Source organism: Falco punctatus (assembly GCF_963210335.1).
Source record: "Falco punctatus genome assembly, chromosome: 1".
Lineage (NCBI taxonomy): Eukaryota > Metazoa > Chordata > Aves > Falconiformes > Falconidae > Falco > Falco punctatus.
The window spans coordinates 122,680,830-122,707,683 of NC_137580.1; the positions used below are offsets into that span (position 1 = coordinate 122,680,830).

The window sequence follows — 26,854 nt, forward strand, 5'->3', positions numbered from 1 at the left end:
TACCTTTCTGCCTGATGTTTGTCATCTTAACTAATTGTGTGTCCCTGTGCTGGATTCATCCAATACTCATTCCTCCCAAGATTTGTGTCAAAGCATTAATTTGCCATGAAATTTCTTTCATTCAGTTTAATTTCAGGACTGCTGCTCAGGCATTTACATTTGAGATCGGATCTCTAGACCTACATTTCATCCTCCGTATCTGTGAGCATCTCAAAAGCTGACCACATTCCCTTTTAACAGCTGGGTTCAAAAGTGAGATAAGGCTTGGAGAGCTGAAGATGCCCAAATTGTGCTGCCCTGAGCAGGCCCCTGGGCAGGTCTCTGACTGGCACTCAGACCACAATCTAAATTGTTTTTGAAAGTAGATGTTGTGTGTGAAACAGAGCACTGTGTTCTGGTTGCATGTGGTTGGGTTACTTTTATGTGTTAAGCAGAGAAAGTAACAATGAAAACAGTCAAGAGAAGTGACTGTCTTAAGTGTAATTCTTGCTTTGTATCTTTGAGGCTAGAAATATAACCCATAAGGATGCTGCTGACAAAACTGGGTGTTACCATGTCTCAGGAACCTGCTATTGCACTTAGCTGTGGTTTTGACCTGTGAATCAGAGATAACAAATGAAGCACCATCATATGGCTGGCAGAAAAGTGTCTTGTTCTGATTTTGCGTAAGCTGTGCAGTCTGGAGTCACTACCTAGATTGCAGCACAATCCTGCAGCACACTTGTAGCAGTGGCACTAGGTTTATGCTCTGGTTTGGTGAATTTTCTACAGCTTCTGTTTGGCTTTAGGTGCTTTGTTTTCACTGGAATAAAGAATGTCTGAGCTGTATGCAGTGACCTACCTGCCAGTCATGGTTCAGGCTTGCTCTGTGCTCCCCACCCTCTCCAGCCTCTTCCTGCTAGTCTTTGGTGGTTTGTTTGTTCTTTGCACATGATAACTTCTCAATTAAAATGACTGCAGATGTGTCAGCAAGGAAGGTGCTGAGAAAGGGTTGGCTGATGAGCTTGCACTGTGTGCCCCACTTCTCTCCCTAGTTTTACATCGAAAAATGGTAATTATTTGTGGAGTAGATCCCATTTGGCTGATGTCTCACAACTGGAAGCCATGAAAACCATTATTCTGCGTAAGTCCCCTTTATGTGCTGGTGAGAACGATCACACTGCAAGCTGCAGAGAGAGAGAAGGAATGTTTTCTCTCAAAATAAATCCATGCTGTATCACTTGTAGATAACCCAAATATTTTACTCTGCATTGTTTAAAGGCAAAGTGTGCTGCACCGAGATCTGACAATTTCATGCTATATTTGACTTGCACTAATGAATGAGAATAATGGGCTGTGCTTCCTTTCAGCTTGTTACGACTTCTGCTAACAGCTTTGTTTTCCAGGAAGCCTTGGTTTCAGTTCTGGTAGCAGTGGAGAAGAAGGTGTTAATGCATCCCTACTTATTTTAGCAAGTGAGTGAATCAGTGGTTTTAGGAAGACAGTTCAACACATTAACCCATTTGTTTCCGGAGCAACGCAAAAAAAAAAAATCACTGTAGAGTGAACAGATGGCTCTGGCATATTTTTAGCCTTGCTCTCTGTTCCCATGGTATTCCAGACTGTGTGGGATTCCCCATAGACTGTTGTAAGATTGGTGGGTCCAGCCAAATGTCTTGTTTTGCAACACAGCATCAGAGGGAAGGAGGGAAACGGAATCCTGTTCAAATCATCTCTGTTTAAGTAACCTTAAATGAGAGGTTCTCACATATGGGATCATGGATGGTGGGGGAGTCTGTGGAGAGATGTGGTCTTATGATTCTGGTGCTTGCTCATTGTCAGCTGCTCTGTTACGTTAGGAGGGACAAAATAAATGAGAAATACTATTCTAGTGGTATTGTCTGTATGAGAATTGATGCATCCAAAGGTGTTAGATGGCAGAGGAAGAGCTCACCAGGATTTTGTTGGTCTCTGGCTTGCAGATAGGATGGGAGAAAGTAGTTTCTGTAGTTGTGAACAGTCTCTTTGGTATGTGTACTCTGAGGAAGTTCTGAAAACTTTGTAATTCCAGGCAATGATCCTTTCTTGGGTGTGGTTGGATTCAGAGCTATTCATGTGCACTCTTTTTCAAAGTTTATTGGTGAATCTGTGTGGTCATAAAATGTTTGTTCTGTAAGTACAGAGCTTAGCCAGTGAAGTATATGGTGTAAGAGAAGGGATTCCTTAGGTGTAATAACTTATGGGTGTCAGCTATGGTTAGAAATCCTAACTGTAAGGACGTTAACTACAAAATCTGGGAATGTAATATCACAAGAATTGTATTTGTTGTTATCACAGCTTAGGTTTGTGTCATAATGTGCATTAAAGTATTCAAGTAATTTCTCAATAGAGAACAGGAATCATAGCGTCAATTTTCCTGGCACTGCCTGGATTCCTGTTACATACACATTCATTGAGGTTCATGGAGTGTTATGTTCTTTTAATAGCTTATTTGCATATTAGAATGTTTTAAACAAACCATCCCTAACGTGTTCTCTCTGTGCAGTACTGTATGGCTCAATCTTTTACTGTCAGAAGATAATAAAATTATATTTGACAGAATAAGAAAACGAGACAATGGTAAGGGTCTGGCCAGTGGGCAAGTTTCATTGCAACACAGTGGAGTTCAGTAATACCTGTGTGGTGTTGTATCAGGCCAAATCATTAGCGTGTTTGGTGTTCCATGTAGAGTCAAGAAGATGTATTAAGGAGGTGACAGACACCAGTCTGTAGTACTGAGAAATTAAAAGGCAGACTATAGCGGGCAAGCAAGGGTAAAAAACCCACCAACCTACAGTGTGGACCAGCTTGGTGCAGATTTCATTGCTGTCTGCAGTATCGTCAGCTTTATAGTGCCCTTTTAATGTTGTTTAGGTATTGCCATAGACATTTTGAAGAAGGTGAAGCCAAAGCAGATAAAGTCATTTGCTGGTAACAGCAAGTTACTGGTAGACTTGCAGCTCTGACCCCCGTGCCATAGTCCCACAGTCTCTGGATACCTCTTTGCCCAGCAGCATGGGTCTCCAAGTCTAGACAGTTGAACCATCCTGTCGTGGAGGCCAGGACATGAATCCTATAGCTCCTGCCCTCATCACTCCCATGAGCTGTGAAGCAGCATTTAACTGCTCTCCTCTCCTGTTTGTCACTTCTGTAAAGTGCTCCAAAGCTTCTGCACCAGACGTGAGCAGGTGTGGCTCAGCAGATGCGGAGCACATGCTGTCCTTGCATTTTTGAAGGAAAGCAGCAGACCCCCTGTGTGTGTGCTGCAGATCTGCAGTGCTCTGCCGTTCCTGTTTTAGTAGTTCAACTGCATTCACCATCTGTTGCCCACCTGAGTCGAGGTGATGCTTACACAGGGCATTAATAACACATGAACACTAGAAGCTTCCCTTTTTGCTTTGCATGCATTCAACACCTGCAATGCCTCTGAAACTACCTCTTTCTTTCTGTGGCTTTGTAATTCACTGATAGATTTCACACACTCAGCAAAATGACGCATCATGGATGGTTTCTCCACCTGGGTAACTGGTGAATGTGTTTCTCCCATTGGACCAAGGCCCCATGTACTCAGTTCATATTTGGAAGAAGAAGCAATTCCATGTGTAGATGCTAAAGCCGTGAAAGCAGGTGAATGGATTACCTTGAATTCGATCAGATATTTTGCATTGGAGCCATTAGTAGGTTATGGATTTGACAGATTTAGGATTTTGCTCAAAGTCAAGATGAAGACTGTTCAACAAATTTGCTTATGTCATTTAGGATACAGTCCCAAAATCTGCCTCCTAGCTGGTAAATTGGGAGTCTTCAGTTACAGCAGAAACTGAAACAATTGTTTCTGTTTACAGAAAACCTACAGACAAGCCAACTTTCAGGCTTGAAGCCTGCTGATGAAGTACCAAGGGGCAATGATTGATGCTTGAAATCAAAATTCCAAGCAAAATCAAAGGCATTGTTTCCAGCAATGATGTATGTTCCTGCATGTTTTGGGATCAGACAGCAGCTGATGGAAATTCATAATGCTGTTTGCAGTGGTATGAATTATTTACAATACACAGTCTGCCAGAACTGAATGGCAAGGGCAGGCTGTTTGTTGGACTCGAGTTTCCTAAATATTGGTCTTCCATGCCTTGCATACGTGACTAGGAATTTAGTCCTTCATGTGCTTTAGGGTGAGGTTCAGGGAGAGCATCAGGTCATCTAGTGTCATTCTTGAAATGGTGACAGCACAGTTTTTAACCCACTTACTCTAGGCTAGGTAAATCTGTCAGGCTCATTGTCTTCTCAAAACACCTCAGATGAGGGAGTCTGGTCCCTATTTATAGTTCAAGACCAGTCCCATTTTATAGTTCTTATGGGTAAACAACCATGCTGATAAAAAATTGTGCTTTGTTTTTAATTTGAGTTTGTTCAGTTTTAATTTGCAGGTAATGGTTCTTTATGTCTTTCCTCTGCTAGACTAGGGAGTCCTTTAGAACCTGAAAATTCCTGCTTGCAGAAGTCTTTATACCTAGTAACAAATCACCACTTTGTCTTCCTTTTGCCAAATTAAACAGGGAAAATTCTCTTTAAATTTGGTTGCATAAGGTGTTCCCACAGCACTTGAATGTTATGTCAGTTCTCTGCAACTTGTCTAGGTTTTCAGCATGTCTTATGGAAGTGGGTACCACAACTGTGTTAGTATTGGTTTCTCCAATGCAGTGTAAAATAATTTCTCTCATCTTGTTCTGCTTCCCAGAATTGCCAGAATATCACAGAGAAGCTTAATTCGTCTCCTCTGTATCTATAAATCCCAGCTCGTTAAAAGACAGTCCTCATCTCAGTAGATGCGTTACTCCTTTTCCTTCTCTCTTTATTCTTTTCTGTTTTGTGACCTTGCCTGGCAGTGCTTAAAACATACTCTGTGTGTATGGGCTTCACTTATGAAGGTATCCAGGGCAGTGTGAGACTGTCTGCATTGTTGTTATTTATCAGCCTGTCATCTGAAAATTTCATCATCGTGGTTTTATATTTACTTCCAGTCTGTGGATGCAAACACCAAATAGTTTCAGAGGAGGACCAATCCTACTAAATCCCAGTACAGACATGGATATCCTGCACTAATGGGGCTCTTGAGCACCCATTAGCCTGTGCATCTCTGATACGGCAGGTTTGTTTTTAGTAGTAGCCCTTTAGAGGGAACTAATGAATAGCTAGATTCATCATTTAGGATGTATATGTAAGCAAGGGAACAGCAAAGTCTGTATCTAGGGTTGCCTCTAAGGACTCAAGGTGAAAGATTGCTGGTGTCTAGATGGCTGTGGCCAGCTGCAGAGTGAAGTAGTGGAAGACCAGGACCTGCAGAGCAAGGGGAAAGCAGGCTGGTACAGAGGAGGGTGGCAAATTTTGGGTGGCGAGTAATTACTGACCCACAGCAGCAAAAGTCCCCTTGCTTTGTTACTCAAGGCTCTAGATTGGGATCAGGGACAAAACAGCAGCCAGGTGCAACAGCCAGGGTGACGTACTGAGGAGGACCCTGACTGAAGAGCTCTAACATCCTGCACCACAGGGAACCCAGGGGCTGGCTAAAGAGCTGTGGGTGGGTCTCAGCACAAGTGGTGGCCACATTGCCTGGCACAGCTCAGCTGGCAGAAGTCCTGCCTTTGCATTTCGTACCATGAAGGTGTAAGCTGACACCCCTTCCGCAGATGTGGAAAAGGCCAGTCTGTTAAAATCAGGGTGAGTGCAGTTCTGCTGCTCTCTCTATAAATCATGTGTGAATTCTCTAATTCTACCCTGCAGCATTTGCATATTTAATCTCCTTTTGCTGCTTTTTGAGGTTTCTCATAAGTGCTTCTGCTTCAGGAGATCATGCCCAAATGTCGCTGCTGCAGCACAGCCTGACCTTTCCTGCAAGTGCTTGTCTTGCCATTCTCACAGCTCCCAGATGTTCCCTGCTTGCTCTTCAGGGTGAGACGTGCTCACAGACTCCTGCAGTATGAAGGTGAACAGCTGAGATGAGTTGTTTATTTCAAATGGCATCTTCTGGCTGTGACTTGGATCCTGCTGTAAGATTTCAGTGGATGGAGCCAGTGTGGGGTCCCTTAGAACTCAATTACATCTAAATCTAACAAATTTTCTTTGTGTTAACAAAATCTCTTCTGTGCTGGTCAGTTTTTGAAGAAAATTAAGTGAGGTCAGCAGGGGTCTGAGTTTCTTCTTGCCTGGAAATGGAAGCAGGATTCATTTCCAGCCAGAAAATCTTTGCTGAAAAAGAAACAGACCCCTAGCTGTTTTGGCAGCATCAGTATGAGAGCTGGCAAGGGGTCCTGAGAGGGTTCCTTGGCTGGGTGGTACCTCTGTATTGAACTCACTTGCAAGAGAAGATCAGTTTCAATAAATCACTTCCGAGGTATGTCAGTGACCTCTCCTCTTCCGTCCTCTTCCTCCACTCCATCTGATACAAAAATCCTTTCCCTTCTTGTCGTAACAGTCAATCAGATACCTGGTCACGTAGAGCATGTGGTCATACTCCAAGGTACTGCGAGACCTGGGACAGCAGGCATGCTCAGTGCTGCTGGGAAGGGAATTAACTTGAGCCAAGGGTAACAAACATTCCCCTTGCCTCTAGTTCGAGCAGTAGATTGCAGTGACTGTGCTCCCCTGTACACCTTGGTATGTGCCTGTGACTGGATCCTTGCTCTGTTTCAGGCGGTGTCTGAGTTAGTGACAGGTTCCTCTTTTGCATCCTTGGTAGGATGGCAGGTGCTTTCAGTTTGGATGTGAATTTTGGCCCAGGTGGTATGGCTACAGAGGACTCTTTACAAGGCACTCTGGGTTTCCTTTCTTTCCCCCATATCTGGTGCTCTGGTGTGGATGTAGGAGATAGGAGGGAATTTTTCTTGCCTTCGCTGGAGCACAGTTGGGAAACGGAAAGTTCTCTTCTGCAGTAAATTCAAAGCTGCCCCCGAGATAGTTAGGCGTGCCTCTAGCTAACATAGCAAGAAACTTTGGGCAGAAGAAACTGAGGAAATGCATTTCCTAGTTGATGCATTAGGTGATTTTGGCAAAACTGAAATCTTTTCTTCATAACCCAGATGGCACCAAAATAAAAAAGATTATAATATTTCAGCAAGCTCATTGCCTTTGCCTGCTTCCCTCCTTTTTTTTTTATGAGTTAAAACAAAATGACTAGATGAAGTTCAGAGAAAAATGCCCTTCTTCCCTTGTAATTTTTAGGACACTGAATTCAGTACAAACACTAGGTCTTCGGAAAACTTCAGACTTCAGGGTTGTGTGGCAGGACACCGTCTGAAATGCCTGTTGAAGGAAATGAGCAAAGGAGAGCACAGCTGACTGTATCTGCAGGCACAAAAATAACTTCAGTGCATGCTGGATTTAAAACCCTTGCAGGTAAATTTTTGAGCAACCCTAGGACTGACTGTGGGTTTCTGCCTTGGCTTCGCTGCTGCCAGGATTTCACCTCTCCTCCTGTGTCTGGACTCAGCCATGTTATCACTTCTGGCAACCAGCTGGTTCTGCAGCAGCCTAGGTGTCTAAGTGTTAAGCCTTTCGACTCAGTTCCTCTCTCTCTCCTTTCCTGGGTAGGGTTTAGTATGGCAGATTTCCTACTGAGCCTGTCTGCTGTGTTCAGTCTCTATACAGAGCTGGGTTGTAAATCATTTACTCATAGCCTTGGAGCTGAGAAACCAGCCCTTCCTGGTTCCTGACCTAAGCCAGCCTGCTTACCTACAGCGTGTGCCACAAAGCCTCAGCCGTTCACCTCCGTGTTGCATCTAGAATATTTCAAACCAGAGGCTCTCTGGTGGAAGAATATTCTGCTTCACTTTAATGTCTGCTGCTTTGTACTACTAATTCCTTCTCATTAATATGCATCTTTGCCTTGGTGAGTTTTGATTTCAAAATGGTTTTTTCACACTGAACTTGTCCCTTTATTTTCATTGTAGAGACTCTTTAAAAATGCTCCTGTCCTACTCTTATGTGTCTGAATGCAGCAGGGGGCAAACACGTCTCTGCAGCAGTCAGTGTAGCTGGGGAACCCAACAGAGAGGAGGCAAATGTGCTGTCTAATAACAGGCTGAAGTGACCTGTTATTACAATGGGGAAATATGTCTGCATTGAAAGGATAATTCATTCATTCATCCAAGCAATTTAAACAATAGGGACAGAGAGTTTGGTTTTCTCTGATTGTTTCCCAAAGCAAAAATGATTTATGTCTTCTCTCTGAGACTATTGGATATCTGCTGAAGGGTTCATTAGAGAGATCCTTGCAGCTGCCAAAAGAACTGGCTGGATTATTGAGCCTGCAGCTAATACTTTCTGTCCTTGTCCTCATCGTACAATGAAGAACTAGTTTGCAATCCAGACCTTGTTTGTGCTGTCCCACATGGTGGGGGACTGCTTTGTGTAGCAATGCAGAGAAAAGTGGCTGTCCCTAGCCCAAAACACTGTCTCTAGCTCATTGTGACGGCTTATGATGTTAAGCTCTGGAGCACTTGGTATTCCTTATGCTGCCTGCAGGTATCACAACAATCACATGGTCATTTCAGCACTGAATTTTGCCATCAGTTGGTTTTGCAGTGCCGTGTCCCTTGCAACGGGATCAGCAGAGGAGGCAGAGCCCAGCAGTGCCTGGCAATGCCGGGGGCTCCGGAATCTGGCTGTGCCCAGGACTGGTGTAGCCCGTGTATTCCACATGTACAAAAATGGGCTGCATTGCCTATTCCATTAACTGGGCTGAAAGGCTGCTGCATCCTTTTTTGCTAGCCATAGCTGTAAGCCCAGGGGGTTGTTGACTGCAAAAAAAAAAGGCTTCGATGTCATGCAGCCTGGTAGTTAGGCTGACAAGCCTTTAGTGTTTCCTGAGGCAATAAATAAGCATTACGACTGCTGATTAATTGCTGGAAGCCAACCCTTTCTGAGAAGGAGGAGGGTAGGACATTATTTCTCTACAAAGTAAAGCAGAAAGATGGTTGACACAGTATAGACAGCAGAGAAGATTTAGGGGCAGCTGTGATGGAATAGTCTATTTGGCCACAGCTTGAAATTGAGCTTAATTCTAAGTAATGCCTTCAGTCTGGAATTAACTAGGAAGAGCTTCTGGCCTTATCTCAGAAAGCTACTGGTAGAACTGCATGCTCAAGTGCACTACAGGCTCAAAAGTCTGTGCAAATATGCAGGGATTTATGTACAATACACATATGTATGATAATGCACAAACTCTATGCAAGTATCCATCTAAATGTAACCCAGTTGATAGAAATCCTTGTAGCCCCTGACCTCTGCTGAGAGCTGTGTTGATTAGTGCTGGCTGAAGATGTGAGCACTGGTGGCATTAGTTCCATCAGGCTGTTCTGTAAATTCTTCATCATCTCTTGCACAGAATTCAGTTATTTGCATTATAAAACCTAATTGAAAACCTGCAAAATTAGATTTCGAGGAAACTGAAGCACTTTGCTCAGGTGATAATTTAATTGACTTTTAAGGCATTGCTTAGACCTAGATGTGAATGTATTCTCTGTTCTTCCGTAATACACACACCCAGGTATATAACATCTTACTTAATTTTATTTTTAAAATGTGATTTTTTTTTATGGCTGAACAACTGGTTGACTAAAATCATTGGATCAACTTTGAGAAATAAACTGAATGTGCCAGATTCACTGGGAACACCCAGTGACACTGCTGTGTTGTAGCACAATATTAAATAGTGTAGAGGCTTCCCAGCTGGCTGCATCAATCTGTACATTAAAACCTAAACCACCATTTGTTGCCTCTTAGCAAGAGACCTACAGGAAACAGGATTCTCTAAAGCAACCGTGCAAGTATCTGAATAGTATTTACTTATGAGGATGCGAGCTTGCCCTTTGTCAAAGAGAGTTACAGGCTGATACTGTAACCTAGAAGACTGGTGTCTGGTTAGATTTTATTGCTGTATCTGTGAGGGGACAGTGGCCACACCAGGGTCTTCATCAAAGCCTCTGGAGCCAGGCTGAGTTACACCAGCTGACGCATCTGCCACATACTGTAAGCTACTACAGTGGTCAGGAAGATTTTCAGCAGTAAAATCTTGCTGCTCCCAGCATCAATAGCCTGTTTGATTATACTGCTTTGAATGCACCCAAAAATAGTTCGAAGAAAGGAATTTCTGCCACCGCTTCATCTTTTTATAGCATCTATATTGTTTGTGAAGGTGAGCAGGGGTAACACTGACCCAGCTTTCCTGTGTCAAGCATGCCTCTACTTAATTGATTTCAGTAAGGATTTTGAGTTAGTGCCGTATGCACTAAACACACACTACAGTTTCTGGTGAAGTGGCTGGTTTGGACACAGATACAGGTCTTCTCCTGCTACAAATTAGTGGGTCTACAGTAATCGCTTGTGATATTAGATGTAGGAATCCGATCATGACTTGCATGATAGCTGGCAGCTGGGTTCTGCTGCCTGGCTGGCAGGACTGGAGTTGTTGAAGCCTTCTGAAATAAGAAAGTTTTAAGAAGATCTCTAACTTGTCACGGGCTCTGAACTCATCATACTGTTCCTTATTTGCCCTGCCTACATGAGCTGTTTGGTTTTTTTTTTCTCAGAAAAGGAGAGGGGAGAGGATTTGATGTAAGGATCAAATTGTTTCTTTCTCAGTCAACACAGGATTTGTATGTGGGTAAATTTTTTATAATTTTCTCATTCAGACTTGCTTGTTCTAAATGAGGCCTTTGGCTGATCATGGCATTTATTGGCACAGGGGTAATTTATAAGCACTGAGGGAATCTAAAGAAAGAAGTGTCATGCGCACACATTAGTGCATTATCTGCAGGGCTTTAAGAAACTGCTAGGGTTTTGCTAGCGTGTTTAAAAAAAAAAAAAAAAAAACACACCAGAAAACTGAGAAACTGGGTCATCTGGATTCATTTGCTGCATATCTTTCCAGCTGGGCTTTTGTTGCTGCTCAGACTGACATATCTGAGCTCACACTGTAGTCGCCAGGATTGTGCAGCATCCTACGTGCCTGCTGTCCTTGCCTCCTACACTCACCTTGTTCATACTCCAGGGTGTCTGGAGGGCCCAGATCAAGGTCAGAGTTGTGCTGTAGCTGACTGTGAGCTTGCTTACGAGCAGCAAGTGGCTGCCTCTGCTTCAGTGAGGGTACCGGCTGGGTACAACAGGCAAAAGCACAGGGATGTGAGTGGACTTATACAATGTCATCCAACATATTTATCACCAAGGAGAACCGCTATCTGGGGTGTCAGAGCACTGTGCCCACCTCCCTGGACTGTTCTGCCTCTCTGCTTATTCTTCTTCAGCTGTTTTGTTTCTCTTTATTCTAGACAGCACAACACACAACAGCCTCTCCAGTCTAGACTGCTTTTTTCCCTCTTCCCCAAAGCCCTCTTGAAAAATATACCAGACCTTCTCTGGGGCAAATGCCAGTTTGGTGAGTGTGTTTAAGTTCAATGTAATCTCATTTTATGATGAGTAGTGATCAGAAAAGCTAAACTGTGAAGCTGAGATTATAAGCAGTAAGTACATTGCTTGTTTGCATACTGTACAGAAAAGAACTGTTCTGTGTCTTATCGCAAGAATCTTTCTGTGCTGTTAATATACTTCCATTTTCCTGTACAAAGCTTACATTCTCTGCTGCGGCAAGGAGGTTTTGTGTGATCCCAAGTGCCCAATGAATTTTCTCTCTTAGAGTCTGTATTCTTCAGGGAATGACGCTACTGTGGGTTGCGTACATCTTTGTCTGATCTTTCTCCTTCCCTGATAACTTTTGATAAGAGGCGTGGAGACCAGAAAGGTTTTAAGTTCTTATGAGCTACATATACAGCAAGAGCTCCAAGGGAGGGAGATTCTGTTAGCACCCTGCTCTAAGATGAAAGGCTGGGTCACAGCTTCATCCCTTATTAATAAGAGCTTAAGCTCTTGAGATCTACATAGGAGGGTATTAGCATGTCCCAGCTGCAGAAGTTTTGGTAAGAGCATGTGCCTTAGTACCAAATAATCTAACTATAAGACCTAATTTCTCCTTGCAGATCGATCTATTGGCTGATTCAAGTGAATGTTACAGGTATTCTTCCACTTGGGGTCTTCTGTAGAAGATATAAACCAACTGAGCAACAGATGATGCACCAAGCTCAACACGTATTTTATGATCTTTTCTTCTAGGTGGAAAAACTGGCAAAGTGCTTGGACCCAAATGATTTGGGAAGAATCAATTTTAAGGACTTCTGTCATGGTGTTTTTGCTATCAAAGGTATGTGCATATTTCTTAAAAATAATCCACTTCAGTTCCACTAATGTTTCTCTGGTTGCAGAAAATGTAATCAGCAAAGACATCCTCTCTTTTGACTGGTTATTTGTAGTGACAGTAGGATAACCCTGGGAACAGAACAAGTATATTTTTCCTTTTTGTGCGTCTTGTTTATCAGTGGTGAGCAGTGCTGGTGTTCCTGCATCTGCAGATGTGTGTGTATTGGTTTACTGTTAGTTTTTCAGAACAGAGGTGATGTGTTTTAAAGACAAAAGTAGCAAAAGAGTAGCTTTGTGGTTAGCAGGCAGTACCCAAGTCTGGTACTTCCAGGTTCTCATCTGGTTTTGCTGTTGATTTACCCAAGGAAGTTAGAAAGCCCTTGGGCTTTAGTTTCTCTACTAGGAAATTTAAGCCTATTATACTCTTGAGATGTCTGCAAGGTATAGTTAATTCATGTTTTCAAAGTACTTGGGGAATGTGTTGGAATGAAAAGTGCTAATTACAGGTTGGCCATGCAAGCTCTGAAGGTAGAAACCAGGTGGATCAAACAATCTCCTTTGCAAGGAAACACAGTCCTTGACAGAAAACATAGACGTTATTATGCTTTATAGCTTAGCCAAAGGGCAGTGAAGCAAACAGTGAAAAGGGACTTTAGCTGTTTTTCTGCTGATTAGTTTTCTAGCTTCTCATAGCAAAATAATCCAGCCTGTCCTTTTCCAGACACGTAGTATGTCCTAGTAAAGTGCCAGAGTACTGTCACAGCCCAGAGGCTTCACTTCAGAGATAGGATGAATGTCAAAGTGATCATAGTGTGATTCCAGAAGTCTCTGGAGAGTCTGCTACAATGAGATTATTACGAAGCCATAATGATGCAAGAACATAACACCGCAGCAATTTTCATTAAAGCTTATGGCAGCCGAGGACAGTGTATAATTATGTAAAATAAAACAGTGAGAAGCTGTTCTTAGTCCATGTTCATGGAGACACCTTCCAAGGTGGCACTGATGTGTTTAAAAAGAAGGCAATAGAAAGCCCAGAAGGAAAGTTAATACATTAGTGTGTGGACACTTAAGTCTGTACTAGAGGTTTTCCTTGTCCAGGAAATGCTGTAGCAAACTGGATTCTGGGTTAAGACACCAGCTCTGTAAGTCACCTGGTAGTCCTCTGTAATTCACAGTCTAAAGATGTGCACAAATGCATCAGGAAAGGGTAGATGTGACCCAGAAGAACATCTCTAATAACTGTGCTCTCTACATTGTTCGTAGTGGGCAGTACCCTCAGTGAAGGAGTGGGCAGCTGCATTTCCTTTACTGTGATGTGCAGCATGTGCTTATTGACACATTGGGGGGTGATGATGCCTTGGGAGCTTTCATCCTTGCTCACCTTGTGGGAACTGTTTGATGTATTCATATCCTAAGGTCTAGTCCTGCAAAGATGTGACCGAATCAAACTTTTTTGAAATACCTTGTACTCCAAGTTTATGAATAGCTTAAAGCCCTTATGTGGAGTATATTATAGGTAGGGTCCAAATCATATGCTTGATGGTTATTTGTATGTATATGTGAACAGTTACAGAGAAAACATCCAATTCTGCAGCATCACCTAGAGCTCTCAGCACATCATTAGCATTGTCGACACTTACACAGTGTCAGTGCCAAGCGTGTATAATCGCAGGAGCAGTTGTATCTGTTTCTGATAAGACGTTATTATGCATGCTTTCACAGCATTTCTTTAGAAAAGCTGATTCTATTGCTCATCTCACAGCATGGAAGCTTTATTGGTCTTTAGCTACCAGCCATATTTTTCTTAAAAATTAAATTGGGTCACATGAAAGTTCAGAACAGGTATGTCTACCTTTCACAATGGAAAGCCTCCACCATGTTGTTACCTCTCACTTCAGTGCAGTCACATTCCAGGGGTAGCAGCAGGCTTGTTATCAAATGAAAGTAATTTGTCTTGGCAGCAACAGATTATAAATACGATACTTTGACATCTCAGCCTATTGCAATTACTTGGAGCAATCAGATTAATAGAGCAAAATGAGATCCTACTATAAATCCAGTGGGTTTTTTTCAGTAATGGCATATGAAGCTGAGTTATTCTTAGCACTGGAAGCCAAATATTTGAATTCAAGCTTTACTATCCTAATGCCTTGCCTTATTTATTTATGAGACTTCAGATTAATTTGTCTCATAGATGCTTGCCTTTATAGTATGCGGAAGAAATTTTTTGCCGCACAGAGATGATGTAGTGCCAAGGTGGTGGGTTTTTTTGTAGTTCAGTGCCTTGAATTTGTTTAAACCATGAGGTTTGAAGCATCTAGAACAAAAGATTCAAATCTCAGTGGTAAAGAACTGACCTCTGATGACATTGACTTGAACATTTCAGATCCAGGTATGGATCTTAGCAAACCCCTAAATTTTAGAACCTGAAAAAATCCCAAACATTAGTGTTCAGTGTCTGCTCTGTAACTGGTTGGTTGCAGCTCTTGCTGGAAGGAGAAACTCTAAACCCTGGATCTAAAATCTCTGGCTTGGCCTCTGTCCTCCATAAACCAGGGCATTGTTCACTCTTGCATGGTACAAATGAAGTGTTGTGTTCCTTTGTAAGTGGACATCAAGCCTTGCCTCCTCCTTAGTGCTTCTGAGCTGGATAAACCTCATGACACATGAGTCATGTACCTGCACACCAGCTGCTGGGACTATCGGGTGGAAAAGACAATTAATCTTCTTCAACTGCTGAATAGCAGGAACTGTGGGGAAGGATGTGCTGAGGAGTCTTACTAACAGCTGGCACCTTTGGAAGTGATAAAGGGGACTTTTTCAAGCAGAGGTATCTATGCTAGAGGGGAAAAGTGTGCTGGAGGAACTCATTCCCACTGTCTCTGGGATGGAATACTAGACAGGCAGGGTGCTTTCTGTTTATGGAAAGCTCTGCTGCTTTTTGCTGGTCCTTTGTGGATTAAAAGACTTTGCCTCAGCATCTGTGCTGAGCCCCTGCTGCTTTCCCCAAGCAATTAGGCTCTGCCAGAACCAGGGACAGGCTTGCCATCAAACTTAAAGCTTTGCAGCAATTTAATTGGAATGCCAGAATATGAAGGTTTTAGTCCTGCTGAAGCTGCCCTCTCTATCTACTCACTGCATGGCTTTGGCTTTATTTCTAATAACTGTGTCTGGAGAGCAATTGCCATGAAATAACACCTGTACCCTCTTACCTAGCAGCTGTGTCAAAAACCAGTATAGCCTAAGTGGCACTGCTTAGAGACTTTCGAGAGCAGCCAGAACATCACTCAAAGGCTGAATTCCCATTGATTTCAGCAGGGTCAGCGTGGGATCCATTACTGTTTGCTCAGTAGAGCCAATAACTGGTTTTGCTGTGCTGAATTTATTGTACTAATCCAATAAATATTTTCTGCCAGTTGTAATACTTAAAGGTTTGAGTGGAACTGTTACTTCTAATGGGCTGTGCAGGCTGGTAGGTTCCACAGCCAGACATGTTTGCAGGACCAGGCTCCTGGTATGTTTAGCAGGCTCTAATTAAGTCTGACCTGTTCCTTCTATTTTAAGATTTCTGTTGTCTTTCCGATAGCCTCTCTGGTTTGATATTCCACTAAAAAACCCCAAATCCTGACAAATAAAGGATGAGCTCCCCCTAGTGACCTTGGTGTTGCAGCCCACAGAGATGAGAGGGTACAGCAGATAAAAATTAATACAGAATTAAAAGATAAAGGCAAATGTATTCTGACTTTATAGATTATTTTAACCGTGAAAACACCACTGACCACTGTGTACTGATTGGAGGGTAATGGCTTTCATAATGGGGAGACCGAGCCATGTTAGCACAGAGCATTTCTGCAACAGCGAATCTTTGTGCTCTAGAAGAATTACTGGGTTTTCAGATGAAATCACACAGCCTGTTTTTCTCCTGGAGCAAGAGGGTCTTTTCCTCATCTTGTAGAAGCTTAAGGACATTTAAGTTATGCTCTGTTACAATATTTGAAAATGGAAAGTTACAGGAGCTCTTTCATATTTATTAATGGTTTGGAAGAAGCATGGCTGTGAATTTATATGCTTCCCCACCTGTAGCAATAGCAAACTTTGAATCTTCAAAATAATGACACAGACCATTGTGTGCCTTCAAAAATCCATCTCTGTGCTTCCCTGGATCTTTAGGCATCTTATAACTGTAGTTGGCTGGAAAGCTTCTAGAAGCAGTCTTCATGTGAGCAGATAAAAGTTAAAAAGTAGATATGTTTCTCCATGAATTCCTAGCAATTTTGATGAAAATTCCAAGAATACAGATTTGCCCAGACCTTTAAAGAAATGTTGAAAAAGGGAAGTTGGCTGTTCTGGTAGCTCAGATTGTGACAAGTTATCTGGACACCAATATTTGCAATATATACCAATACCTAAGACCAGGGCAGCTGCACTAGCACAGGAATTTCAGTAAAGCACTGCAGAAAAGCTCAAGAGTCTTGATATATCCATTTAGGCTCGTACCTATAGATCTCAGACTTCACAGTACACGATAACTGGAGATGAGTGGATGAATCTATCCATTCTTGCAAGAATAACTTACTGATAGGAGTGGTACTTGGGATGGTTCCAAGGACAAGGACTGTCACGTAAATGTGAAGAGCTGAGCTCTCCTGTTGTAAATTACACTCTAGCTGTTTAATGAACTGAAGTTGGTTACACTTAAAAGTACTTCAGAGTTTTCTAAGACTCGACTAGATTTTACTAAATACAGCCTGAAACCATAAATGAGTCTAATACACCATTAATGATCCAAGGGTAGATAAAAGTAAAAAGCTATTACTCTTAGGAAAAGTGCCAGGAACCAACTACATTCAATTAGGTACCTAGGTTTGATTTCCTATAGTATTAAAATTGCTTAATTGCCTGTGAAAATTGCCTGATGCAGTAGGGGTTAAATCTCCCCCTTGGAGCATTTGCAGGAAATAGCTTTGATACAGTTGTGTTTGTATGTGGCCAGAATGTCTGTCTGCAAATTCAGGGTTTGTTAGGGTGTGACAACCAATTTTTTAAAAATGTAACTGAAGGTAAATTTGTAAAATGATCTCGTAAGATAAGTCATGTCTGGCATCATGAGTGAATTGAAACAAGTTAAAGGTTCATGTCTTCTCCTTCAGTAACTTTTTCGTAAAACACTTTCATTGTCTTTGCTGAGGACTAAAGGTGATCCTGTCCTGCCTCTGGACAGCCAGCACCGTTTTGAGAGTTTACGAGTCTTAGGCAGGTATTTTCAAGAAAGGAAGTATTTTAGCTGGCTCTTTTCACAAAGAGAAGGGATACATGACCCACTGATTTTGGTGCCACTTAGAATTCTTCTTCTGCAGCAGACTTCTGACCAGGGACAGGTCACTTGTCATTTTACTTTACTTTGTCCTGCAAAATGCAAATAATTCCAAGTTCATACGCTACTTCCTAACCCAGTTCTGGGCGAATGAACCGTGTTTACTTATGCATTTTTAATATTAGGATAAATAGGTTTTAACTCGGATAATTTTGACAGACCAGACTAGAGAGTGATTTAGCGTTTTGTCAAGTAAGTACTCATACACATCGATGTGTCGGTCTTCTGAGTGGCACAAACTAACTGCCTCGGTGCTGGCTCATCAGATGTCTTCAGCCGGAGAAGAGAATTCAGCAGCTTCTGGCCACTCTCATTTCATAATCTCATAGTTAAGTTCTCTCTCCAGATATAAGGTTGTTCCTGATCTGTGTTACCCTGCACAGTGATTTATATAATGTACAGCCTTTTAGCAGAGCGTTCCTCCAAAAAGGAAGATTTTTTTTTCTTTTTCTTTTTCTTTTTTTTTAATTTTGCAGAACTGCAGCAGTAAATAGACAAGGACTTGAAACAATTCCTGGGTTAGCTCTTCGCTTCTATCTGCTGCCTCACAATGATTGCAGTGCAGCTAAGTCTCCTTGGCAAGTGCTGCCCAAAAATGTAGATGAGGAAATTTTTCCAACCCTAGCAAGGGAAGAGGGAACATTGAGCACATTAATATCTTATGATAAAAGTAGACATCCAAATGAAATAACTCTAATCAGCCATGTAAGTAGCTTTTGGTTTTACCATTTCCTGGAAAATGAAGTTATAGCAATAATGGGACATCTTAGTGCAGAAGGTCCTTAAAGTAGCCAGGAAGTATTCCTTTGCTTATTTGCAATGGGTTATTTATGGACAGATTCTAGCCTTGGGTGCATACTGCTGCACAGCTTGAAATATCCATCATGGCAGTTCTGCAAGCCTAGGCAAGAATGTTTCTTCTCAAGAGGCGTACTGGTAGCAGAGAATACCCTGTGTGCCAGACTAGACTGCTCCCTGTACAAATTGTTGTTTGGTACCTTCATATTTCCATACTAAGATTTGCCAGAGTAAACTTTGATTTTTCGTTATTTTCTGTCTGAACTGTGATATGCTAATTTAGCTCACTGGCATTTCCCAGGCTGCAAGCCAACATATATTCTGGTAATAAACAGACATATGAGTATTTGAGACCTTCCAGTGTCCCTCTTTATATTATTCCCCTCATGTACTCATGGAGTACTTGGAAAATCCAAATTATCATTTAGATAAGGGGAGCGAAAGGTGAGATATATTAGCCCTGTTGCAGAAAAGCACCAAGAAAGCTGCTGCATTTTCCAGCAGCGTGCCAAACCCCACCTTCCTGGTGATAAGGGATGGCCCAAAGAAAAGACCAGCATCACAGTCCCCCAGAGGTATGAGAGTCTGATTTGTGTCTTCACAGGGAAAAAAAGCGATAGAGAATTTACTCCTTAAACAGTTCTTAACAGAACTAAAACCAGTGGCACAATCCTAAGATTCTTGAAGCCAGTGACTGTCTTTCCATTGATGTGATGGATGTTGGAACAGGTTCAGATGTCCACAAGGTAGCAATGATGTGTTTTAGTAATCTTAGAGGAAAATGGCTTCTCAGCATTTCCTTCTCTCCTTCCCTTTTTATGGAGTATAATAACATGCAGATCTTCCCTGCAGGGTGAAGACTTCCAGGCTGTCATGCCAGTTTGCATGCTAGACAAACCTCTGGTTGCTGCACATTCAAACATCTTCCTACCAAAAAGTCACTTCTGCAGGAGGAGATAGTCTCAGATGAAACTACATCCCGAGTCTGTCAGTGCCAATGGGAACTTGGTCTATGACTTCAATAAACACAAAATTTGGCTTCATTTGCCATTTTAAGCTGTGCAGCTAGGTAAACAAATTGGATTAAATGCCTGGTGATGTTCTGGAAATGGGTCAAATGCTTGATAAGCTTCTGTGATTCTGGATCAGAACATAAAAGCCTGTGCCAGGTTGTTTTCATGAAGATCTAAGGGCTGCCCCGAGTAGGTTAGGTACAAAGGAGACAATGCTTTTCTCCCCAGTGTTTTTACTGAATAAATGACAGGCTTGAATTTAAATGTCCAGGGGCTGTCATGAAGGGGTATGCCTTAATGAATAAGGAAAATTAAAGAATATAAGCAGAATAATCTTAGGTAAAAATTGAACAGCAAAGAGGGGACACAAGACCTTGCAGCCAAATGCTAGATTTCAGACCCTGGAGATGTAGGAACCATTTGTGACTCCAACTCTTAACAGATCAGTCTTGCTGGCATTTCAAAAGAAGGCAAGGCAGAAAGGTTTCTGACTGCCCTTGTTTTGGGCAGTTAAATTCTTCTTTGAAGACCCACAGCCTTTGTGACTTTTCCCCACCAAAGAAAGAAATTGGGGAAGGTGATAATTTCTCACCAAATAGGCTTACATGAAGATTGACTGTTAGAGGTCTTTAGCTAGAAGCACTGTTGTTAGTACCACTGAATTAGGAAAACAAGGCTTGAAATTACGGCTGAAGATATCATTGTTGAGAATTTTTAGAACTGTGTAAACAGGTCTCCTTCATTACACTAATCTGCATCCATTGCTGTATAGCACTTGGCATTTATTTTCTTTTTTGCTGGAAATAACTCATTTTAGTGAGTAGGTACTCCTTATCATGCAAAGCCTTTTAGCAAAGTAAGCAGTTCATACATGTAAAGACTGTCACAGTGGGTGCTGGCATAATGCAGTTTGAGTAATAAGCTTTGGTTATTAACGTCAAAAGGTACAAACAGTAGATTGAATTCTGCTCTGTAAGAGGACTAGAGAATGACCTCAGTCTAGCACAGGCTCTGACACAATGATAAAACCAAGAGAAAGAAAAGGATTGTGGCTGGGTGGGAAATGTGAGAGTCACAGGCAGGGCAAGTTATGTAGAAAGATGCCTTCTCTCGACAAACAAGTTTGACACCTTGCCTCTATCAGCCAGCAAATTATTTTTTTGAATTGTTATTCCCAGGTGAACTCCACTTTAGGAAGTGACCCTAACACACCATTCTTGCCCACTGACTTCTCCAGCAGAGCGAACAATGCACAGAAGTATGCAATTAATAGCTTAATTTATTCTCTGCTCTGTGCCACTTGAGAATCTCGCTTTGCTGTAGAAGGTGGAAAAGGGAAAAAAAGTCCTGCTGCCTGTTGTCCATGTGACGCTCCTGAGATCGTAATAGTTGCTTCATTCACCATGTACTGCCTCTGACATACGCATGTGTGTGAGAGACAGGGAGAGCGTATTGATTCACCATATTAGGCTGTTCTTTTAAGTACTCCTTTCCTTTGTAAGGGGCTCCCTTCCATAACCACAAGGTAACTTCACCCCTACAGGTGTTATAAATTTATTTTAAAAACAAGAGATAAGATCAGCTAACAGTATAAACCTGTGCATTCACACTGTTTCTCCTGGTTTACCTGCCTTGTATCAGTGGTGTAATGTCACAGCCAAATGTATTGCACTAGTTATGGGAAAGAAGAAAGAAATAGAGCTGGATAGTTGCAGCTTCCAAGTAGGATAGCGTACAACACATGCTGAGAAGGTTTCACACAGTTTAGGCCCAAGGCTGTAAGCTGGTTATTCTAAAATAACCTGGCCTGATAGTAGTGCCTTCTGCAGCTCAAGATGCCAAGTGCGGTCATTGGTAATTAATGGGGAATGAGGCATTTGGCGATTTCAGTGTTTCTATATTTGTCTCAGGTTTTCAGATGAGAGGACTGAGGGAAACACAGACATTGATTTTTCCAGCTGTTAATGTGCTTGTTAACAAAAGCAAACACAGAAGCTGAAAATCTCCAGTTGTGGTGCATAGATGTTTGCTTGCCAAACGCTGTATGCTCTGGGACCCAGCTCTTTTTGAAGGGGAATTTGTGACATTTAGGTATGGCCCCTTTGTAGCTTAGACCAGAGAAAATCAGAAGCAGCTCCACCGACACTAATGTGCAATAGCAACTGGCTTATGCCAAGCCTGCAAATCCAGCGTTTGACTTCAGAGGTTTGGGTTGGTCAAGGGTGGGTTTCTATCCCACAGGATAGTTTGCCAAGCAGTATTCAGCTTTCATTGCAATGTAGCATTTCCACGCTGAGAGTCAGCATTAGTGTGATTGCACTTAGTACATGCCACATGCTGAATATGTGCTGTGCAGAACTCTGAAGGCAGGACTTTGTTACAGTTATTTAAACATATTCCAGAGCTAGCTTTCAAGGGTTTGTGCATACAGATTAGCTACAAACCTGTGTTGCTTCTTCCATTGTCCATGCAATCTGTGGGGATACAAACTCTTAGCCTGACCATTTGCTCTTGTTTCTCTTTGCCAGGCTGTGAAGAGTTACTAAAAGATGTCCTGTCTCCTGAAAACTCTGGGCCTCGACACTACGAGCCACAGTACGTTGATTACTATTACCAGGTAAGAGAAGTGCTAATCTTGTCTTGTGTTAGCGGGCTGAGGAAGCCCCTGGAGGGATGTGGAGTTGGGTCATTGCAAACGCTGTTTTTTTACTTGGCCTATTGACCCTTCCTATAATCATGACTGCTAGCAAGCCTTCCATGCTCGTTTAAGCTGCATTTAACACAAGGTGGCCTGTCGTCTAGTGTGAGAGTATTTAGGACTTGGATAGCGTTCCTCTTGCAAGCCTCAGTATTCGCGTGGCTGTGAAGGGAGATACCACATACAAGCTCACTGGCACCACACAAGCAGAGAACACTGGTTTGTATCTAATTAAATCAGTCAAACTTTGTAGGTGAACAAGTCCTCAAGAGACCTTCTGCAGAAAATAAACAGGGACACGACAGCTGTTGGGAAGCAGAAGCAATGCACCTTTGGTAACCTTGATAGTATTTTGGCTGGTGGGTATTGCATATTTTCAAACCATTGAAGGTCTTCATTTGTATCCTCTGATTTGGTAGTGTCCGCTCAGTCTAACAAGCAGGGCAATGTTAAGTTTTCCTTTAAACATCTTTGTCTCTCCTTCGTTTTACTTTGGTTTTAATCATCTCCACCCATGTAAATTCTTAAGATTAAAGTTAGCATTGTATGTTCAGCTATGGATTGCATGTCAATGCTGTTACGAGACTGCAAGTGACCCTGAAATCAATAGAGAAGGCGTTCTACCTTCCCATGTGAAGTGTGAGAACAATACTCATGCATTGAGGAAAGACATGTGATAAGCATGCCGGTGTTACACTTCATGGTGTTATTATACAAAATGGTTTCCACTGTTCATACAGAAAGTACAGAGACATTCCTTCACCTCAGTGCAGACGATGTCTGTCACAAGACAGAAGGAGCACTCCATGACTGCAAACAGGAGGACAGAATTTGATCATAAACTTTCTTCGTAAGGAAGAGTTGTCTGAGCTTATTGGCTCTTTTTGCTTGATGAAAATGGCAGGCTGGTTTTAGTACCTGGGCTGTGGCAGGCTGACACCACCATCACTCTGCTTGTTTCTAAAACTTTATTTTTATTGTAACTGTTGACATAGGTACCACCATGCTGTTGCTTGGTTACCTTAATAGAGATCATAAACTAAACTCCGTTTTGCAGTAGATGATGGAGGCTATAAAATGGAAAGCAGGCTCTCTGCAAACACTAAATGTTCCCCATTGCTGTGCAGACATTGGGGGCTGGTTCTGACAGTCTTTCAAGGCAGGCAGCATGGTTGTTGGGTCTTCATTCCTCAAGGATTTCACATCTGCTGTCACTCAGAGATGTGCTGTGGAGAGTGCTTGAAGACAAACTGTGAGATGGCCGCAGACTGCACCTCTCCTGCCACCTGTCCTCCAGGAGAGCCTGACGGTGGGAGTTGCAGTTGCTAATCCTGATAGCAGCCGATGAGTTTCCTGTCTGAGTTCTAGATTTGTGCCTCTGGGACAGGAAGGGGGAAGAGGGTGACCCTTCCTGTTCAGAGAGTTGATCTGGCAGTGCTGTGGTGGAAGCCTTGCTGATAACGCCTAGGTAGGACTTGAGGACACCACCAGCCGCCCTGTATGGTCCCTGCAGTGGGCAGCACCATTGCAGCCGAGTCCATTAGCTGTGTTTGCCCACTTTAATTGGGCCAAGGCAGTACTTCTGTAGCCTCTGAGCAGAACCAGGTTCTTCCCCACCTGCCTACGGGGCAGATGAGCTATTGTGGTGGGGAGAGGACGGGAAACAGTGCACATTGTCGTACACCCCATGCTCATCCCACAGCTCCTCTGCACAGCAGCCCTCCGCGGGATCGTTCCATCTACAACCTCCAGGTCTTTCAGGTGCAGTTTAGCAACTCTTCGCTAGATGTCAGTTAGAGACTGGGGAAAGGCTGTGAGCAGACTGCACTGGCAAAGATCCTCTGCTGTGGCAGAAAGTTGGAGTTTTCAATCTGATGAAACAGAGACCTGAGGCCCGGGTGGATTCAGGGTTATCACTGTTGATGAAATTGTTCCCCGTTCCCAAGGAAGCACATACTGAAAACGTACAATCTATCCTTGCATCTCCCAGACCTTACTGAGTGTGAATTCCTGGTGATGTAGTGAAGTTTATGGGCAGCTCCCAACGGCACAAATGGTAGTTGCCTGTCTAATCTGATTTTCATCCCAGTATACCTTTTGCATGTCTGTTTAATTCTCAGGTGTAGTCAAATTCTCAGGCAGCAGCAGGATACGTCTGTTGTGATGGCACTAATAGATATTTTAAAAGGGAATGCATTTTTTTTATTCCACCCAGAGGGTCGTACTTGCACAAAGGCAGGTACTGAGCTGGTTCATTATTATGCTGTCTTTGTATTCACAGTGTGATTTCAGAGGAAGAGGAGATTTATCCTTGTGACATGTTATATCTCCTGTTTTCACTTTTGCTTCCCCTCCCAAGTGCCCACTCCTGTATTGTAGCTTTCTGGAGCCCAAAGGCAGAAACCTGAAGAGGTGAAGGTAGTGCTAAGCAGTGGGATGAAGTGGCAGGAGCTGTGGTAAGGTGCTGACCTGATCCAGCTGTTTATGTATGTTGAGTCAAATGGGGACGAAGAAACTGCCAACCCTCCAGCCTTTAATTGCAATCAACTGGATGCAATTAATTTAAATAGATACATAAAATCCCTTGATACCAGGAGCTTGGGGCATTTCATTTGACATTTTCTAAATGATCTGCTTTTAATTTTTATTTTCCTTCAGTGTAAACAAGAACAAAAGGCAACAAGCTTTTAACTCTAAAAAGAGAAAACACTGTTCAAAAAGAGAAAAAAATCCTATTGTATATGCAATTTGAAATGCAAAGACCATTCCATGGAAGCTTTCTAATGGTCTATAGGGAGAGGCTGTGTCAGTGATACTTCATGTGAATGGAGAGCTCTTCCTTTGAGCTCAAGTCTGTTAAGGTGAGATACACAGAAAGCAAAAAGCAGCGCTTGCTTGCTACAGGACTCTCAGATCAGTGGGAAATCTTCCACTGACTTCCATCAGCATTGATTCAGGTTGCAAACAGTACGTTTTCTTTCTAGACAGACCAGAGAACGCTGGTCCAAACTTAGGAGGATGGGATTGCAGTTAGGAGTTAGCAGTTGTAGAGCTCCTCAACTCCAGGACCTATGTATAAACCTGCCCCTTCTGTCTATGAATTAAGAGTCAGTTGATTTGGTTAAGGTCTGTAATTGTGCTCCATTTGAGGCACTGCTTCAGTCAAGTGCTGTTTATTAGTATAATTCCTGTCTCTTACAGCCTTTAGAGAGATAATAGAAATGTTTGAATTTGCCAGAAGCCAATTTATTGATCTTGAATTCCTTTCACAGTGTTTGCTGCTATGGCCTCAAGTCTTGTTTTGGCTCCAGTTTGAAGGGAGACAAAAGTCTCCCTAGGCCAGCGTGCAGGATTTGCTTTGTGGCAAGCATCTGGTAGCACTTCAGAGCTCTTGGATGGCCTTTTGGAGATGGTAACCAACCAAAAGTCCACAGCTGAAAGATGTGTGTGAAAACCCAGACCCAGATTCAGCCAGCTCAAACAAAGCAAAGTGCCTGTGTCTAGTATTTCCAAATGGCTGGCTCTGGGCCTTCCTGGGCATCTAGCCAGCTAGGAGTGCTAGCCACAGGACTCAGAGGTAATTAGGCTGGCGGCGTCTTCAGCTTCCTGGCCAAGATGTGAATTGCAGGCCCTGAAAAGAGATGACCTGGGTCTAGGTGCTCTTCTGTCTGAGCATCTAAGTTTAGGGAAAAGGGTGTTGGCGACAGGAGCTGGCTTTTTCAGCTCTTCACCTGGTGTATTTTGGCTGTTCAGATTTGAAGGGAGCCTGAATCTAGATCACCCAAGTAGATGACAGAAGAGGCTGAATGACAAATCTTAGAGCCTCTCACCACCAGGTAGCAGGGTACCTATTTGAGTAACTGCTTGTGAGGGAGCGGACTATGTGTTCTTACATGTGAGTAATTACCTTTTCAACTGAAATCAATGTCCAAATGCCATACGTGCAAACGCAGTGGAAGAGCATGTTGCAAGATATAATAATAACAGGGTCCTTGTTTTAAACAAGGCTGTTCCTTTCTTCTTAATTATTGCTGTATTGAGTTGCCAATTTCCATTTTTTTTTGCTGCTCTCACCTGTTAATAAGAGAGTGAATCTGCCTCTTAACAAGGTACAGGATGATTGCTGGATGTCAAAGATGGAGCTGCCTTTTCAGTCCTGTGTGTGTTTGCCTGCCTGCCAAGTGATTAAGTACACTGTATGAACAGCAGAAAAATTGTTGAAACATGACAAATAAATTGTGTTTGCCTCTGGGATGGAGCTGGGTCTACTAGCTGATCAGCTGCTGTGAACATATTTTCAGTAGCAATTAGGTGTCCCCCACTGGCTTCTGAAAAAAGTTTTTCCCCACTAGCTGCTTGAGAGTATCTGCTAACACCTGTGTCAGAACAGAGGGGGTCTTCCTGCACTGGAAAAAGACTCTGATCCAAATGGGGTTTTCATTAGGCTGTGGAAGAATGTAGCAGTCAAGACACAGCTGGACTGAGGAAAGGTGAAGGGCCATTTGCCTTTGTCAGCCTGGAATTGCAGTTATCATCTCTGATTGTGCTGTCTTGCTATTTATTGAAAAGCAAGCCCAGGAAAGCATTGACTATTTTATTGAATTCAAACCTGCAGTTCTCTTCTTCTTCTTGTTCCCATCTTAAATAAAGCTTTCCTTTTTTTAATTCTCTACTAAGGACAACCCTTTCACCAGGCATGCTAGCAGC

General features: G+C 42.6%; 1 protein-coding gene across 2 annotated transcripts in view; it reads left to right on the forward strand.

The window, feature by feature from the left end:
- The window catches only part of RAB11FIP4 (RAB11 family interacting protein 4), a 177,402-nt gene that overhangs the window by 40,776 nt on the left and 109,772 nt on the right, over positions 1-26,854 (forward strand). For both annotated transcript variants that reach the window (XM_080380991.1, XM_080380992.1), the window contains exons 2-3: positions 12,178-12,265; positions 21,978-22,066. In XM_080380991.1, coding sequence (XP_080237117.1) covers positions 12,178-12,265; positions 21,978-22,066 — 177 coding nt within the window. The remainder of the gene's footprint in view (positions 1-12,177; positions 12,266-21,977; positions 22,067-26,854) is intronic.